This window comes from Myodes glareolus, chromosome 10 (assembly GCF_982192425.1).
Source record: "Myodes glareolus chromosome 10, mMyoGla1.1, whole genome shotgun sequence".
In the NCBI taxonomy this organism is placed as follows: Eukaryota; Metazoa; Chordata; class Mammalia; order Rodentia; family Cricetidae; genus Myodes; species Myodes glareolus.
The window spans coordinates 47236821-47255303 of NC_142035.1; the positions used below are offsets into that span (position 1 = coordinate 47236821).

An 18483-nucleotide genomic window follows, 5' to 3' on the forward strand; every position below is an offset into this window, starting at 1 on the left:
ATGTAAAATATAAATAAATAAATATTTCAAAAAAAATTCTGCGCTTAGAGCCATGAATAGAAGTATACACCTCAGCACTCAGGAAGAGTTAGGAAGCTTGTGATTTTAAGACTGAGGTTTAGTTGTGAAATAACTCAATTAAGAAAGTGTTAGACTAAAGACTGAGGTTTAGATGAGGACAACCTATCTCAAAAAGAAAAAAGAAAAACCCTAAGCAAACAGAAAAGAACTTTCACCAAGCTGGTTGTAAAACCATGAATCAAATAGAATCCATTAATTAGAGGCTGATAAATAGATTTTTTGTAATATAGGGTATGCACCGTGTGCCTGAGATAAATTAGAAGAGAATAGGAGATGACTAATTTGAATCTCTCATCACCACAGTGAAGTCTCTTAAAGGTCTGATGAGATTCCTAAAATTTTTAATGGAGACTTCAGTTGTAAAAAGATGAAGATGGATCTTTATGAAACTGACACTTTTGCTGGGCTGTGGCGGCCTAGAGGGTCTGCATTCAAAACCATACTGGTCTATAGGTGAGGTTCCGGGACATCCAGGACTACACAGAGAAACTCTATCTCAAAAACAAAACCACAGAAAAAGAATAACTGAAACTTGGAATAGGGCAGAGTAAAGGACCCATCAGAATAGCAAACACTCATGCTCCAATTACGGTACACAAATTAAAGGCAGCAGCTCAGGCCCGATTACTTGGGCAATACCACCTAAGGGGAGTGCTGGATGCACACCCGTAGGGATCAGTGGCAGCTGAAAGAAAAACCCAACAGCAAAGGGCTCGGCATCTCCATTTATAGAGCAGGGGAGGATAGACTATTAGAGGAACTATTTAGATTTTTTAAAATGATTTATTCTATTGCATTGGTATTTTATCTGCATATATATCTTCCAGAACTGATGTTATAGACAGTTGTGAGTTGCCATGTGGGTGCTGGGAATTGAACCCCAGTCCTCTAGAATAGCAACCCACTGAGCTTAACTGCTGAGCCATCTCTCCAACCCCAGATCTGTCCCGTCCCTTCCTTTCTTCCTTCCTTCCTTTTTCTTTCTAACAGGCTCTTACTGTATAGCACTGACTGGCCTGCAATTGTAGAGATCCACCTGTCTCTAACTACTGAGTGCTAGGACTAAAGCCTTTTGCCCCACAGCAAGCTGTTTAGAATTTTTAATTTTCTTAAAAGCAAATAAAGAAATAAAAGTTTTATAACTTTTTTTTACTTACTTATTTGTGTGTATGTGGCAGAGAACAATTTATAAGTCAGTTTTCTCTTTTCCATCATATGGGTTCCAGGGATTGAGCCCAGACATGGCAGCAAGTGACCTGACCCACTGAACCATCTCACCAGCCCACTTAACAGCATTTTTTTTTAATGAACAAAAGTAGAATCAAAATAATATGATTTAGGAGTGAAGAAAATTGGAAAGATCTACATTGAAATAGAGATGAGACAAACAACTAGAATTTAGCATTGCAATTGTGTAGGTTTTTGTTTCTCCAATTTCCTAAACAATGAGGATGGGGTGGGAATGCAAGCAGAGGGAGGTTACAGAGTTCCTGCAGAGAAAAGTCCTCTGCCTGCAGATTTAGTCTGTGGCAGGGCTTTTTTGCTCCCCACCCCACCCCAGATTTGGCACTTGAAGACAGCACTCAGATAGTCATCGTTTGTTGTTGGCGGGTTTTAAATACTGGAGCTTTGCACAGCATTCTACTACTAAACTATGTTCCCTAGTTCTTTTTTTTACATTTTGAGCCTCGGTCTCACTGGGTTGCCCATGCTGGCCTGGGTCTCATAGCTCTCCTGCCCCAGCCCCACTGAGGTACTGGGATTGCAGAGGCCTGCACTACTAAGCTAATAAGTCAGCTTCTTCACCAGGAAAAATAAAAAATTAGAATGACCTCAGTTCAACTCAAACAATGTAGAAAAGGTTCACTAGAGAAATTTTAACATACTAATTTCAAGAAATAAAAGAATATATATTCACTTCCCTGTTGTCTTAAGATTTCTATTGCTGTAATAAGCATCATGATCTAAAGCAGCGTGGGAAGGAAAGGGTTTATTTCTTCTTACAGCTTGTAGTCCATCATTCCAGGATAGGAATACAAGGGAGGAACCTGAGAAGCAGTACCTGAAGCAGAGACCATGGAGGGGTGCTGCTTACAGGCTTGCTTCTCATGGCTTGCTCAGCCTGCTTTCTTATACAACCCAGTACTACCTCCCCAGGGGCAGCACTGCCAACAATGGACTGGTTCCTCCCACATCAATTATTACTCAAGAAAATGCCCTCACAGACTTGCCTACAGGCCAATATTATGGAGGCATTTTTTTCAATTAGGAGTCTCTCTTTCCAGATATGTCTAGGTTCATGTCAAGTTGACAAAAATCAAATGTGTTCCTTATTGTCTCACCAAAGCAGTCCATGCTATCAGATGCTATCAGTTCTTTTTTTTTTTTTTTTTTTTTTTTTTTTTTGCCTACTACTCTACGTGGATCTACAGTGGACAGTGGGAGACTGTGTGTGTGACTGACGGTATGCGGAACTACATGGGGTGCCGGGCCGGGAATCGAACTCGGGTCCTTGGACGGAGCGGTCGGGCGTTCTGCCTCTGGCTTTTCAGTTTTTAATATCCTCCTGGCTTTGTAGTCCATGCCATTTCCAGCTGTGCATATCATGAGCCACACAGGCCTGTAATTCCAGGCTTGGGTAGTTAAGCATCAAAATCTGAAGTTCAAGAACAGCCCAGGCAAGACCCTGCCTCAAAAATAAAACACAAAGTAAATTTCTATATTCTCTGGTGAAATATGCTAAGCCTATTAGCAATCCATGTGTTTTGTTGGTCTCTGTTGTAGTAGAGTTGGCTGTAGACCAAGTAGTTGTCAAGGCAGATCCAGAGCTGTTTCTGGAAGGCTCGGGTCATTGGAGTGGTTCCAGATGCTCGCCTATCCAGTGAAGCTGCACTGTGGCTCATCACCAGGTGTCAGTAAGAATGAATGATGTCTTCTGCAATTATTACTACACTAGCAACATAAAACAGGTCTTTAGGCTGGTTTTTTTTTTCTTTTAATCGATTACTAAGACCACCTTTGGTTAAGCTAGAACACAAAAGATTGCATTTTCTACAGCACCAAGCGTGTGCTCACACTGCAGAGCCTGGAGCAACTGCCGACTTACTTGTCAGGAAGATGAACTATACAGATCAGCAAGTTTAAAAGTAGTTTTGCTTGTTGGCATGTTTTTGTAATTATTTTTAGTGGCATATAAGTAAAAAGCACACATTAAATTCTGTGTTCAATTGCTTTTATATGTGTTTTAAAACTAGCTTCTCTTGAAGCACTCACTGCTTAGAAGAGCTGAGTAAAGTTTAGGTGCTTTAAGACTTACTAATAGCAGCAGTAGCTGCATCTGTCTTTAACCTTTCCGGGTATGTTAAGAAAAAACAGCTTTCTTCTATGTCAAAAGAACCAGTTTAGAAAATATTAAATATAATTGTGTGTGTGTGTGTGTGTGTGTGTACATCTACACATAAACTTGGAAAAGTATAAACTTGATTGAATAAACTATACAAATCTATTTATCTGGACATGGTGGCAAACACCTGTAATCCCAGCCCTTCAGGGGCGGGACAGAGGTAAGTGGATTTCCACAATACAAGGCCACACTGATCCACATGACAAGTTCAAGGTCAGCCATGGCTGCATAATAAGACCCAATCTTAAAAAAACTAAAACCAAATTTATCTCAAGGAATAGAATAAGTCTAGGATAAATGAAAAGAATAACATGTGTTATGTATAAAGGTGTATCTTAACCCAGTTTGTGCTGCTATCACAGAATCCCACAGACTGGAGAATTTAAAATATTAAAATTGAAAGAGGGGCTGATAATGACTTTATCCAGTAAAATGCTTGCCACACAAGCATGTGGATCCTCAGCACCTACATAGAAGGCTGAGTGTCTTAGTGCATGCCTACAATTGAGCACTGAGGAGGTGAAGGAAGCAGGGACTTTCTTGGCTAACCTTGTGTAGTGGTCTAAATGAGAGTGGCTCCCATAGACTCATGTTTGGTCCCCAGTTGGTGGAACTGTTGGAAGGATTTTTTAAAAGTGTGACCTTATTGAAGGACCTATGCATTAGGGTTAGTTGGTTGAGTTTTTTTTTTTTTTTTTTTAAAAACAGGGTCTCTATATAGCCTTGGCTGTATTGGAATTCAAAAGCCAACAACATTACCAGTTAGTTCTCTCTGCCTTATGCTTGTTGATTAGATGTAAGCTCTAATGACTTCTCTAGTGCCATTCCTGCCTGCCTGCTGCCATGTTCCCTGTCATGATGGTTATAGACTCTAATCCTCTGGAACTGTGAGCCTCCAAATTAAATGTTTCAAGAATGTTCTATTTAGATGTGATCTGGACCCCATTTTTTAAATTGAGTTGTTTTCTTGATATCCAGTTTTGATCAAGTTCTTTATATATTCTGGCATTAGCCCTCTGTCATATGTTTAATTGCTAAAATCTTTTCCCTTTCTGTAGACTGCCATCTTGTTCAAATGGTAGTGTTCTTTGCCATGCAAAAGCTTTTCCGTTTCATTTATTGTTGATCTTCACCCCTATGCTTCAGAAAGTCTTTACTGTATCAATACCTTCAAGGCTATTGCTCATTTTTCTCTTCTGACAGGTTCAGTGTATCTGGTTTTAAGTTGAGGTCTTTGATTCATTTGCAGTTAAGTTTTATCCAGGGTGAGAAGTATGGGTCTATTTGGATTCTTCTACATCCAGCACCATTTGTTGGAGTTGCTGCCTTTTTCCTGTGTGTATTTCTAGCTTCTTTACCAAAAAGCAGGTGTCCATACCATAAGTGTGAGGATTTATGTCTGGGTCTTTAATTCCATTGATCAGTGTGTTTGTTTTTGTGCCAGTACCATACTGTTTTTATTACTGTATCTCTGTAGTACAGTTTGAGGTAAGGGATGGTGATGCTTCCAGCAGTTATTTTATTATTCAGGATTGTTTTAGTTATTCTTGTTTTGTGTGTGTTTGCATGTGTGTGTCCATATAAAACTGAAAATTGTCCTATCGAGACCATTAATGAAATTTTGATGGGAATTGCATTGAATCTGTAGGTTGCTTTTCATAGGATGGTCATTTTTACTGTGCTCTATCAATCCATCTTCTTCAGTTTCTTCAGTGTCTTAGTTTTTATCATACAAGTCTTTCACTTTCTTGGTTAAAGTTACCCCAAGGTATATTATGTGAGGCTATTGTGAAAGGTTTTGTTTCTTTCTCAGTCTGTCACTTGTATATGATTTTTGTGCCTTCATTTTGTATCCAGCTACTTTTCTGAAAGTGTTTATAGCTGTAGGAGTTTCCAGTGGAATTTTTAGGTTTACTTACATATACTATCATATCTCTGCAAATAAAGATACTTTGACTTCTTTCTGGTTTGTATACCCTTGATCGCCTTCATTTGCCTTAATTGTTCTAACACTTAAATACTATGTTGAAGACATACAGAGAGATGAATAGCCTTGTCTTGTTTCTGATTTTAGTGGAATTGCTTTGAGTTTCTCTTTATTTTAAATGATATTGGCTATGAGCTTGTTGTAAACTGCCTTTATTATGTTGAGGAATGTACGTCCCTTGTATTCCCAATTGTTCCAGGACTTTATTGTGAATGGGTGTTGGATTTGTCAAATGCCTTTTCTGCTTCTAGTGAGATGATTATGTGGTTTTTATCTTTTCAGTTTGCTTATATGGTAGACTACATTTATGGACTTTACATATGTTGAACCATCCCTGCATCTCTGAGATGAAGCCACTTGATCACGGTAGATGATCTTTTTGATGTGTTCTTGGATTCAGTTTGCAAGTATTTTATTGAGAATTTTTGCATATATGTTCAAAAGAGAAATTCATCTTTAATTTTTTTAAATCTTTATATGGGTTCGGTATCAGGGTAACTGTGGCCTCAAAAAATGAATTTGGCAAAGTTCCTTCTGTTTCTATTTTGTGGAATAATTTGAGAAGTATTGGTATTAATTCTTTGAAAGTCTGATAGAATTCTGAACTAAAGCCATCTGGCCCTTTTGTTTGTTTGTTTGTTTGTTTTGTAGACTTTTAATTACTATTTCTAAATAGAAGTGATAAATAGAGTTATAGGTGTGTTTAAATTGTGCATCTGATCTTGATTTAACTTGGGTAGGTGGTATGTATATATCAAGAAAAATATCCATTTCTTTTAAATTTTCCAGTTTGGAGTACAGGATTTTAAAGTCTGTCCTTAAGATTCTCTGGATTTCCTTGGTGTCTGTTAATTTACTTCTTCTCTTTACACCTTTTAGTTAATTTGCCTAAGGGTTTGTCAATTTTACTGATGATCTCAAAGAACCCTCTCTTTGCTTCATTGATTCTTAGTATTGTTTTTGTCATTGTTGTTTTTGTTTTATTGTTTTTGGCCCTAAGATTGATATTTATTGCCATCTACTCCTTTTGGGTATGATTTCTTCTTTTAGTTCTAGAGCATTCAAGTGTGCTTTTATTAGTATGAAATCTCTCCTTTTTTGTAGTTGGCACCTAGTATTTTGAGCTTCCCTTGTAGAATTACCTTCATTTTCTCCCACAAGTCTGGGTATGTTGTATATTCATTTTCATTCAGTTCTAGAAATTTTTAATTTCTTTTTTAATTTATGTCTTGATCCAGTTTTTATTCAGTGGTGAATTGTTCAGTTTCTAGTTTTTGTAAGCTTTTTCTTGTTTTTATTGTTGATATCCAGCTTTGGTCTGTGGTGGTCAGAGAGGATGCAGGATGTTAGTTCAGTTTTCTTGTATCTGTTGAGACTTGACTTTGTGTTTAAGTATATGCTCAATTTTGGAGAAAGTTTCATGAACTTCTGCTAAGAAGGAAGGGTTTTTTTTGGTTTTTTTTTTTTACTGTTTCAATTGAGTGTTCTTTGAATATCTGCTGGGTTCATTTGGTTTATGATATCATTTAGCTCCATTTAGTTTTTTCTGTTTAGTTTTTGTCTGGATGACCTGTCTATTGGTGAGACTGGAGTACTGAAGTCACCCACTATCATTGTGTGTGAGTTAACATGTGATTTAAGCCGTGGTTGTGTTTCTTTTATGAACATAAGTGTCCTTGTGTTTGGTGCATAGAAGTTAAAAATTGCAATGTCTTCTTGGTGGATTTTTCATTTGAGTAAGTAGTGTCTTTCCCTATCTCTTCTGATTATTTTGGTTTGAAGTCTTATTTTGTGAGACATTAAGATGACTATGCCAACTTGCTTCTTAGGTCCATTTGCTTGGAATACCTTCTTTCATTCCTTTACTCCAAGGTAATATCTATTCTTGATGTAAAAGTGTGTTTCTTATATGCAGCTGAAGGATGGATCCTGTTTTCTATCCAGTCTTTTAGTGTGTGTGTTTTGTTGTGGGGGGTATTGAGACCATTGGTGTTGAGAGTTACCAATGAGCAGTGTAGGCAGAGTTTTCCTGTCCTGCAGTGAACTCTCATAAACACACTGAGGTTTATATTAATTATAAATGCTCTGCCATAGCTCAGGCTTATTACTAACAAGCTCTTACATTTTAAGTCAACCCTTATTTCTTATTTATGCACTGCCTCATGGCAGTACCTTTATTAACATTCGTCTACTGCTCCCTCTGGGTTTGCCTGACAACTCCATACTCCACCCCTCTTTCTCCCAGGTTTCTCAGTTTGACTCTCCTGCCTAACCTTATTCTGTTTAGCTATTGACCAGTCAGCTTGTTTATTGAACCAATTATAGTGACACATATTTGCACATTGTAAAGGAATATTCCACAACATTTTCCATTTTTGTCTAAATAAAAAAGGTTTTAACATTAACATAGTAAAATTATATACAAAAAAGTAAGAATTATACTTACAATGTCCAGTCTATTTGTATTTTGCAAAATTAGAGAAATATTTTATTATCCACCTTTCATAGTAAATCCTAAAGTTGTACATATAATTTACCTTTTTATCATGGCTAAGGAAAACTATAACTATCTGGTCTTCAACTCTATCAAGGACCTCAGAAGGGTGAAATGTTACCTAATGTCAGGGACATCAGGCTGCCTAGACAGTCGCCCAGAGTTCCTCTGTATTATTTGGGCATACAGCTCTGACCTACAGGCCTAGCATATCTGACAAACTTTCCTGAGAAGGGAATTTTGAAGGACTTTCCTACCTTCTCTTGGCAAAGTTCAGCAGTCACCTTTCTTGCATCCTCCTGGTTTAGTTTGGACATTAAGTGTCAGCAATTGGGGTGGGGGCAGTTTTTTTGCCCAAGATGGCTAGCTTTTGCCATAAAGAAAGCAAATTCTATATAGAGTTTCTTCAATGCCCATTATCTTCTTTGAAGTAAATCGGTGCTGCCAGGATTATACATGTCTCACTTTAATGAAAAGCCTTAAGTTATTAAACATTAAGTACCATATTCTGTAGGTCTTTGAAGTGTTTGAAGACCATCTATTTATCTAAGTATATTTATTTATGACCTTGAAAACATATCTAACATGACTATAGGTTTGACTATTAATCTATACATTACATTTTCAATGAGTTACATAAGCACAATAACTCAAACAAGAATAGACACATACATACAGTATAACAAAATTAACTTCAAATTTGCATTAGTATACACAAATCTATACCAGTGTAAAATATTTAAGTCTAGTAGTTGCTTTTATGGTTTAAAAGTAGATTCAATAATCTACCATTCTATCCTATCATTTCTATATTTCCCTTTTTCTTTTCAGAGAGAGATCGTTGAATCTAATCTCCTTTGTTCAACTTTTTCCTGACCATTACCAATAACAACTTTTAACCACCCCCCTTAAATGATAACATACAACTATAACCAATATTTTGGGAATGTGGACATTGTTTTCTCTAAACTGCTTCCTGTTATCTGGGGGTGCTGATAATCTTTGAGGGAACTTTGTGAAAATCAGGATAATCGTTAGATCTTGATTGGAGTATTCTGTGATGCTGGATCATCTCAGTCAGCACCCTTGAAGCTGTTTTAGATGCTGGGTCACCTGGTCCATCCATTTTTATTGGTGTCTGATCCCCTTGTTCTGAAAATAAATAAAATTTTAAAGGTAACATACATATCTGTGTATATATAAATATAAACTGCATTGTACACAAGTCATCCAAAGATGATTTTTTAAAGAGCCTTCTTTACCCTTTTTCTTTTTTCTCCTGATTCTACCATATTTTTTAACACAATAACCCATTTATAGGTTTTTCTTTCCTTTTTTTTTTCTGTCTGAATATGTCTTTATTGTGTATCTGCAACCTTTTCTATTTTCATGATAAAAACCCTAAACCCTCCATAGAGCATGCTGGTGGAGCTCTTAAATCCACAGACAGCAGCTGGGAGAAGCTTTTCTGAACCGTGGCCCACGTGGAGAGACTATAGGAACCTGACACTCGGCTTAACTCATGGTGGTTGGTGACTGACTCCATTTTGTATGCTGCTATTGGGAGATACATCTCTGCATTGTGGCTGGCTCCATATTTGTGTATTTAGAACGTTTTAAAAGCTTTTCTAGGTCTTATGTGGATCTACACCAGATGGTGGCACCATTTGTAGGAAGAGTTTTTTTTGTCCCCCAGTTAACTCTCAAATAAACACACTTGTCTGATAACTCACGCTTACTACTAACTATCTCTTACATTTTAAGTTAACCCATATTTCTTATTTATGCTCTGCCACATGACAGTACCTTTATTAACATGGCATGTTCATCTCCTGCTCCCTCTGCGTCCTCCTGGCAACTCCATACTCTATCCTCCTTCCTCCCAGCCTTCTCAGTTTGGCTCTCCTGCCTAACCTTATTCTGTTCTGCTATTGATCAGTCAGCTCATTTGTTAAACCAATCATTGTGTATATATTCATACATTGTAAAGAAATATTCCACGGCAGAGCAGTATTTGTTGACTCCTGTTATTTTATAATGAATGTGTATGTGTTTCCCCTCTTTTGACTTACTGGTCTACAATTATTTATTCCTTGTGTTTTCTTGGGTGTGGTTAACCTCTTTAGGTTGAAGTTTTCCTTCTAGCATCTTATAGGGCTGAATTTGTAGAGAGATATTGCTTAAATTTGGTTTTATCTTGAAATGCCTTGTTTTCCCTACCTATTGTGATTGAAAGTTTGGCTAGGTATAGTAGTCTGGGATGGCATCTGTGATCTCAGCTTATAAGACATCTTTTTGTTCTACATCAGGCTTTAAAGTCTACAATGAGAAATTAGGTCTTATTCTAATAGGTCTACCTTTATGTGTTACTTGATCTTTTTCCCTTGCAGATTTTAATATTCTTTCTTCGTTCTGTATAGTTACTGCTTTTGATTATTGTGTGCCAAGGGAATTTCTTTTCTCATCTGGTCTATTTTCTGTGCCTTTGCCCTGGGTTGTTTCTTCTTTTTCTAGTTCTAATCTACATTTGGTCTTTTCATAGTGTCTCCAGTTTCCTGGATGTTTTGTGCCAGTATTTTTTCTAGATGTAACATTTTCTTTGACCAAGGTATTCATTTCTTCTATCATGTTTTCAATGCTTGGGATTCTCTCTTCCATCTCTTGTATTCTATTGGTGAGGCTCATCACGAAATTCCTGTTCAAGTTCCCAAATTTTTCTATTTTTCTTTTCCAGATTTTCCTCAATTTAGGTTTTTTTTTTCTTTCCTTCCTCCCTCCCTCCCTTTTCCCTCCAAAACAAAGTTTCTTTGTGAAACAGTCCTGTTGTCTTGGCACTCACTATGTAGACCAGGTTGGCCTTGAACTCACAGAGAGCCTGTCTCTGCCTCCTGAGTGCTGGGATACCACCTGGGTGTTTGGGCTTTCTTTATTGATTCTATTTTCAGCTCTTTAATTGTTATACTCATTTCTTTCTACTTTTTGTTTGTGTTTTCATAGATTTCTTTAAGGGATTTATTAATTTCCTCTTTAAGATCCTCTATCATATTTATAAAGGCTTTTAAGGTCCTTGTCCTGTGCCTCAACTGTGTTGCAGTTCTCGGAGTATTACAGTACTTACTACTGTAGTAAGGTTGCCGGACTGTAGTGGAGACATATTGTCTTGACTGTTACTGTGTTTTTATGGTGGTGTCTAGGCATCTGGGTTTGTGATGATTGTAACTCTAGGGCTAATATCTGGTCTTTGTTGTGTGGGTGTTTTGTTCCTTAGTTTCTGTTTCCTCTCTGGTTCTTAGGAGAGCGCGGTGACTGTGTGATGCCTAGTAGGAAATTCTTCTGGGATCCTGCCAGGTGTGGCCACTGGGAGTTCCAGGTAAAATGTGTTTCTAGCACTTGGGAATGGGGATGGGCTTGGGGAGTGGTTTCAAGGGGTCCACAGGAGGAAAGAAAGCAAGGTGTTCCTATAGAGTCTGCTTAGTCCCTTAGGAATAGGGGCAGAGTGAAGAGAGGCCACAGCAGGTGGTCTGCTGTAGAGCTGGGGGGGGGGGGACTGGATTTGTAGAAGAGGGAGAGTGAAGATCAGCAATTAGCCTGCTCACTGCTGTGACAGGCTTGGCTTGCAGTTTCCCAGGGAATGCCTGGTGTAATTGGGGGCTGGGATAAAGAGATGGAGGAATTGGGGGAAGGAAGCCTGGAGGGGAAGATCTGTCTGATCTGCTGGAGATAGGGGAGGGGCATGCAAAGAGGGAAGGTCTCTTATGGAGCTGGGTGAGACTGACAATTGGGTTTGGAGGAGAGGAGGGAAAGGTGAAGAGCTGAAGTTAGCTTACTTGCTTCACGACTGGCCGATGGGTTCCTAGAGAATTCAGTCCACCTTTTTATGACTGACTAGGACTCCATTATAGGTGAGAAACAACAGTTGTTTTACTGTTCATCTCAGTAGACATCTAGGCTCTTCCACTGTAGAGCAACAATGAATAGTGCTACTAAGAGCACACAAGAATTTATTTTCAGATCTGTGGGATATATCACACGATAATCTTATTTAACTTTTCATTTTGTTTTCTTTTTGTAGTCTCTCACTGTGTATCCCTGGAACTTCTTATCTAGAACCCCTTGTGTAGACTAAGCTGGCCTTGAACTCACAGAAATCTACCTGCCTCTGCTTCTGAGCATTACCAGGTCCAACTCTTTAACTTTTTGAGAAACAACCAAACTGTAACATTTGATGCTATATAATTATTTAATCTTCTTTTTCTGAGAAATATGTGTTTTATTGTTATTGTGCATGTCGTGTGCCACAGCACAGAGTCCATTTTCTCCCCTTCACATGGGCTCTGAGGATGGAACTTAGGTTGTCAGGTGTGCCACATTGCCAGCCCACATGAGGTATTCATTATATTTCATATATTTCCATTATAAGTAGGGGTAAATTATAAGGTAAATACTGCTACATAAAGGGGTGGGTTATTAAGTAAATAAACTGAGGAGTTTTAATATTTTTTTCTTTTTGCATTTTGAGACTTTTGTGTTGATTAACTACTGGCATTATTTCATGAAGAGCCTTATGAAAGAATGAAAGCTGAAATGCTTTATGTTTTTAATCTAATAAAATTGGTAAATATTTGGTGTGATAAATGAAGGAAGAATAAGATATTAATACTTTAGCTTATTTTAGTTCAGGTCAAGCATCAGAAAACTTTTACCTGTCCATGCATAAATAAATAATGCTATTTGGTTCTAAGGGAGTTTGAGAATTTGTTTTGGGGTGTTTGGAGGTTTGGCATTTTATTTTATTTTATTTTTACAGTCTTGCTATGTAGCTTTGGCTAACTTCAAACTCATAACAATCCTCCCGCCTCCTCCCAAGGGCTGGGATTACAGACATGTACCACCATGCTTATCCACACCTAATTCTTTTCCGATCTTTCTTTCCCACAGTTCATCCATGAGCTCAGATTTCCCACATTACAACTTCAGGATGCCTAATATTGGATTCCAGAATCTGCCTCTCAACATATATATTGTGGTTTTTGGCACTGCTGTATTTGTCTTCATCCTTAGTTTACTCTTCTGTTGCTACCTGATTAGGTAATCAATTTTTATTATTTTCTGATATTTCAGAATATGTTAAACAGTTATTTCTACCATAAGGTCAAAATCTGTGTAAGAATGGGCCCATTTTCTAAGGCCATAGTGGCTTAGCATTTTAACTGTCTGTGGTGTTCAGTAACCCACTGCTATGCAGTCTTCACCCTACTGGTTAATGAGGGGTTTTACTCTGCAGTAGAAAATGTTCTTCAATAGTTCTTCCACAGTATTAGCACCCCATCCAATACACTTACGTCATCATCTCCAAGATTTAATCTTTCTCTTTTTAAGTTTTGTTTTGAGACAGATTTCTGCATTCTTGACTGGTCTGGTACCCATTATGTAAACCAGGCTGGCCTTGAACTCAGAGATCTACCTGTCTCTGCCTCTAGAGTCCTGATTTAGTCTACTAGAAGTTGCTCTTGTAAAAAGCATTTTGCATCACTGTCATCTGAAGTCATCATGGGTCAGAAGATAATGTCTTAAGACACAAGCTATGCCTTAAAAAGCCTCTTGCAGCCTTTAGTCCCAGCACTCAGGAAGCAGAGGCAGGCAGATCTCTGTGAGTTCAAGGCCAACCTGGTCTACACAGTGAGTTCCAGGACAGGCTCCAAAGCTACAGAGAAACCCTGTCTCGAAAAACAAAAACAACAACAACAAAAAAAGCCTCTTGCAGCTGGTCTTTCAAGACTTTAAACACCTCTCTGTTTATTTATCTGCATAACACATTAAACACCATGCTAACATGGAACACAGAGACATGAGACAGAAGAGGATGCCTCAGGTGAGGTGTTAGATTTTGTCACTAATGATTCATGCCTGGCTGAGTTGTTATTATCTAAACACGTTTACCTTTCACATTGTTAAATAGAGCCTAATTTTCGAATCCAAAACTAACTATAAAAATTCTGTATAAGCCAAGTTTAGTAGCAAATACTTGTAATTTTATCACTTGCAAAGTAGAGCCAACATGATCAAGAGTTTAAAGCCAACTAAGCTACATGGCAAGACCCTCTATCAAAAAACAATTAAAAGTGTTCCATGAAGCCATGCACGGTGGCACACACTTTTTAAACCCAGCACTGAAGAGGGAGAGGCAGGTGGATCTCTGTAAGTTTGAGGCCAGCGTGTTTTACATATTTAGAGTTGTAAGTAAGTTGTAACTAAGTGCTCTTAGTTGCTCAACTATCTCTCTAGCCCCTAGAATAAAGCATTTTAAAATAGCATAGTATTGACACAGGGTGTTAGTTTTCTAGGACCCTCCCAACAGAGCACTGTAAAAACAGGTGAGTCTAGACAACAGAAGTGTCTGTCTCTTCAGGCATGTCCATTGGAGGCCTCTCCCTAGCTTCTGGTGACAACCGAGCCACCCTTATTTCCTTGGCTTGTGGATGCTGTTTAGCCTCTGCTCTGCAATCACTTGGTCACCTGACCTCTTTCCTGCCTCTGCCCATTGACTAAGGATACCAGTCCCACAAGATTCAGGATTCGGAGTTTTTGAGGGATGCCATTGGAACCAGTATGCAAGGACAGGAAGATGGAACACTGGGGCAAGGTGCAAAATCCATATGTTGCAGATGCAGTTATATGCAGATACCAGACACGTAACTACTGCATTCATGGGGAAAGGAGGATCTTGATAAATGTTAGAAAGTCAGTAAATCCGGTATAGGGATAAAAAAGAATCTAAAACCCTACCTCACAACACATAAACTAGGTTCAGGTGGATCTCAGCCCTAAATGGAGTAGGTAAAATAGTACATGGTTGTTGTTTTTTTAATGTGTAATATTGTCTTGAGTCTGTCTTATGTAGCCAAAAATGAAAAATGACCTTGAACTTTTGACCCTCTACCACTTTGCTGGGTTGTCTTCAGACATTGACTTCAGGAGAATTAACTTCTTAATTTTTGGCTAGGCAGACATTTCTGTAACTAGACACACACACACAAAAAAAAAAAATCTCAGGGACTATAGATTGGAAGAAACTAAACACAAAGGAGGGTACACCAAACAATGCATGCTTGAATCTAAAAGCAGACATAGCTAATCTACATTGATCCGTGATAAAAGCCCAAATCAGGCAAGTTTTAAGGGTGGACACTAATTGGGAGGGACAATTTCAGAAGCTTTGGGGATCTCGGAAATAACCTATATCTTGATGTGGATGATAATTATTCCAGCAGATGCATTTTTTTAAATTTCTGAACTGTGTACTTAGTTTTTGCACTTCATTGAGTGTTTTAAATTTTTATTTAAGAATTAGACAAATTAACTTAAGTAAGAAGACTTTCCTTAACACACAAAATTGTTATCTTCATTAGAATATCTGATATGTTGAGATTCTTGTTTTGCTGAGATTTTACTAGAACTTACAGTGGGTGCTATCCCATGGTTCACTGGGTACTTTCTCCAAAATCTCAATATCACACTGCTCATTTGTGTCTTTTAGGCTAAGACATCAAGCACACAAAGAATTTTATGCCTACAAACAGGTGAGAAATTTAATTACAGTTAGCTTTTATTGTGCATTTCCATAAACTTTGAGACTGAGTCTGTAGTTTAAACTGAGATTCACTTAATATGGGTTCATCTTAGATTTTCATTTGTCAGTGTGCAGTACAGAATAGATCAATTTGATTTTCTCATGTGATCTTTTATTAGTATTATTTGAAGCTATAAAATTTAAATGATAGAATAAAATGACAGAGTTTCAGCCAGTATTTGCTGAAATAAATGCTGTCATCTGTAACCCTTCAAATTACCTTCAATTAGAATGCACATCCCTGAGTGGATCTTTCTCCTTCATGAAGAATTCATCAGACGCTCAGAGGAGACCAGATGTATTTCTCTGTTCTCTTCCTCCAGGTCATAGCTTTTCACCCATGTTTTTATAATCTCAGCATGCTTTTGTTGGTAGTGGCAGGTTTTGTTGTTTTGAAATAGAATCTTACTGTGTACCTAAGTTTGACCTGGAACCTTGCTGGCATTGATGTCATATTTTAGGGTTATGCATTCTTCTGTTTGACTTTTGTGGAAGCGAATGTGACAGGCAAGGATTCTACTGAGAATTAGTAATTTATAAAAGATTAAAATGTAAAGTCAATTTTAATTTTAGAAGTTTGTTTATTATTATACACCCAAGTCCTCAGAAAAATTTCATCTAGATTTATCCTGGGTGTGTGGTAACAACATCGGCAGTGCTGCCTTACTGAATTGTGGTTATTCCTTCCACCAATTTCATCACAATCCAGATGAGCATGTGTTAATGTCTTTCCTCAAGATTTGCTCTACCCTGAAAAAGATTCAGTACGGCTGCAGGTGTAGCTCAGTTAAAAGAGGTTTGCTGAGCATGCAGAAGGTTCCAAACCCACCCCTCAGCACCACCTAAACTGGATTACACACTTGCAATCCCAGACATTCAGGAAGTGGAGACAGGAAGAGCAGAGTTTCACCATCATCATTAGCTACTCAGTAAGCTCAGGAACAGCTTGAGCTACAGGAGACCATATCTTTAAAAAATAAAAAAAAAGTGCTTTTCAGAATATATTATATTATTATTATTTTGGTCTTTTTTTTTTTTGACAGGGTTTCTCTGTAGCTTTGGAGCCTGTCCTGGAACTAGCTCTTGTAGACCAGGCTGGCCTTGAACTCAGAGATCCACCTGCCTCTGCCTCCCTAGTGCTGGGATTAAAGGTGTGCGCCACCACTGCCTGGCTTAGAATACTTTAAAGAATGTTGTTAATCCCAGCACCCAGAAAGAGGCAGACAGCTCTCCATGAGTTTATGGTTAGCTTGATCTACATAGTGAATCCCAGGCTAGCCCTGCCTTATAAAAAAAAAAGTTAGAATATTCTGTTTTGAAGAGTAAAAGAGATTGCTTGTAATTGTTTGAGGCAAATGAGCTATATATACACATATATGCATACATATATGTGTGTGTGTTTCTATATAGTATACACATTTCTTCAATCACTTCTGTGAATGTGGCAGTGGGGAATTGAAACCTGAGCCCAGTACACGTTAGGTAAATACTGTAACCACTATGTACACGTTTATGTGGCTGGTGAGATGGTGCCATGGGTAAAGGTACATGCCTATATGTCTATGTGGGCATAAGAGCATATTTTTATCTTACAGGTTATATTAAAAGAAAAAGTTAAAGAACTGAATTTACATGAGGTAAGTTGCTTTTAAGTATTTTAATCTTTCCTTGAGCAATTTTCTAGTACAAGTGGTGTGCTTGAATACCTTCATTTTCAGAAGCTGATAAAGATGGGCACCTCCCTCCTCCTCTGTCCCTACAGTGACAATACCTAAGGCATGTCATGTATTGTCACTCTTACTCTTGCCACTGTGACAAAACACTTGGCAGCACTTAAAAGACAAGAGCGGTTTTTTTTTTAAATTTTTTTTAAATTTTTTGGTTTTTCGAGACAGGGTTTCTCTGTGGCTTTGAAGTCTGTCCTAGAACTAGCTCTTGTAGACCAGGCTGGCCTCGAATTCACGGAGATCCGCCTGCCTCTGCCTACTGTGTGCTGGGATTAAAGGCGCGCACCACCGCCACCCGGCCACAAGAGCGTTTATTTTGGCTCACAGTTTGGGTATTCATTCAGCATGGTGAAGAGCTGGCAGCAAGCAAGGCTTTAGTGATTGTAGGTGCATGAAGAGCTCGCACTGTGCCCTCCAGTAGGAAGCAGAGAAATGAACACTGACGCTCACCAGGCTTTCCTACCCCTCCTTTCTTTATATTCAGTGTGGATACCCAGTCCATACTTAAGGTGTGTTTTCCTCAGTTAGGCCTCTCTGGAAACACGTAATGTGTCCTCGGTGACTTCTAAAAGCCACTAAAAGCCAGTCAGATTGATGATGAGGCTTAACCCTTACACGAAGTCTCAAGATTTTTCAGGGGTTGTTTTTGAGATAGATTCTTATTTGTAGCCCAGGTTGTCCTTGAATTGACAACAATCCTCCTGCTTTAGCTTCCCAAGGGCTTGTAGGAACAACTCAACATGCCCGCTTTAAGGACTGCATTTAATATTATTCCACATGCTGACTTTAACTACAAATGTCCAGGATGTGCAGCCTGATCCTCTCACTAGGAGCCTTAGGGAAGCCATATGTCCTGTTGCTTAGCTGAGCTTCAGGAACCCACACGTTTTGTGGTAGACACTGGCCTCACTTGTGACTTTGCCTTCCAGCTCTGTGCTGTGTGTTTAGAAGACTTTAAGCCTCGAGATGAACTGGGGATTTGCCCGTGTAAGCATGCCTTCCACAGAAAGTGAGTATTTGTTATGGAATTATTTAGTGTGATCTAATTTACTGTGGGCTGTGGGGCATTGCCAACCAAGCTTGATGGCTTCATAATTGTCTATAATGCAGAAAACTGACAGCACTCCACAGGGTGGGGCACATGCATGTGTACGTGACATT

General features: G+C 38.4%; 1 protein-coding gene across 3 annotated transcripts in view; it reads left to right on the forward strand.

Moving 5' to 3' along the window:
- Window positions 1–18483, forward strand: part of Rnf24 (ring finger protein 24) — a 45182-nt gene that overhangs the window by 21099 nt on the left and 5600 nt on the right. Inside the window, exons 2-7 of one of the 3 annotated variants that reach the window (XM_085696307.2) lie at window positions 5754–5837; window positions 11259–11335; window positions 12904–13053; window positions 15503–15545; window positions 17191–17232; window positions 18252–18331. In XM_085696307.2, the coding sequence (XP_085552433.1) occupies window positions 12911–13053; window positions 15503–15545; window positions 17191–17232; window positions 18252–18331 (308 nt within the window). In that variant the 5' untranslated portion in view covers window positions 5754–5837; window positions 11259–11335; window positions 12904–12910. The remainder of the gene's footprint in view (window positions 1–5753; window positions 5838–11258; window positions 11336–12903; window positions 13054–15502; window positions 15546–17190; window positions 17233–18251; window positions 18332–18483) is intronic. The other 2 variants (XM_085696306.2, XM_085696305.2) reach the window with 2 other exon arrangements.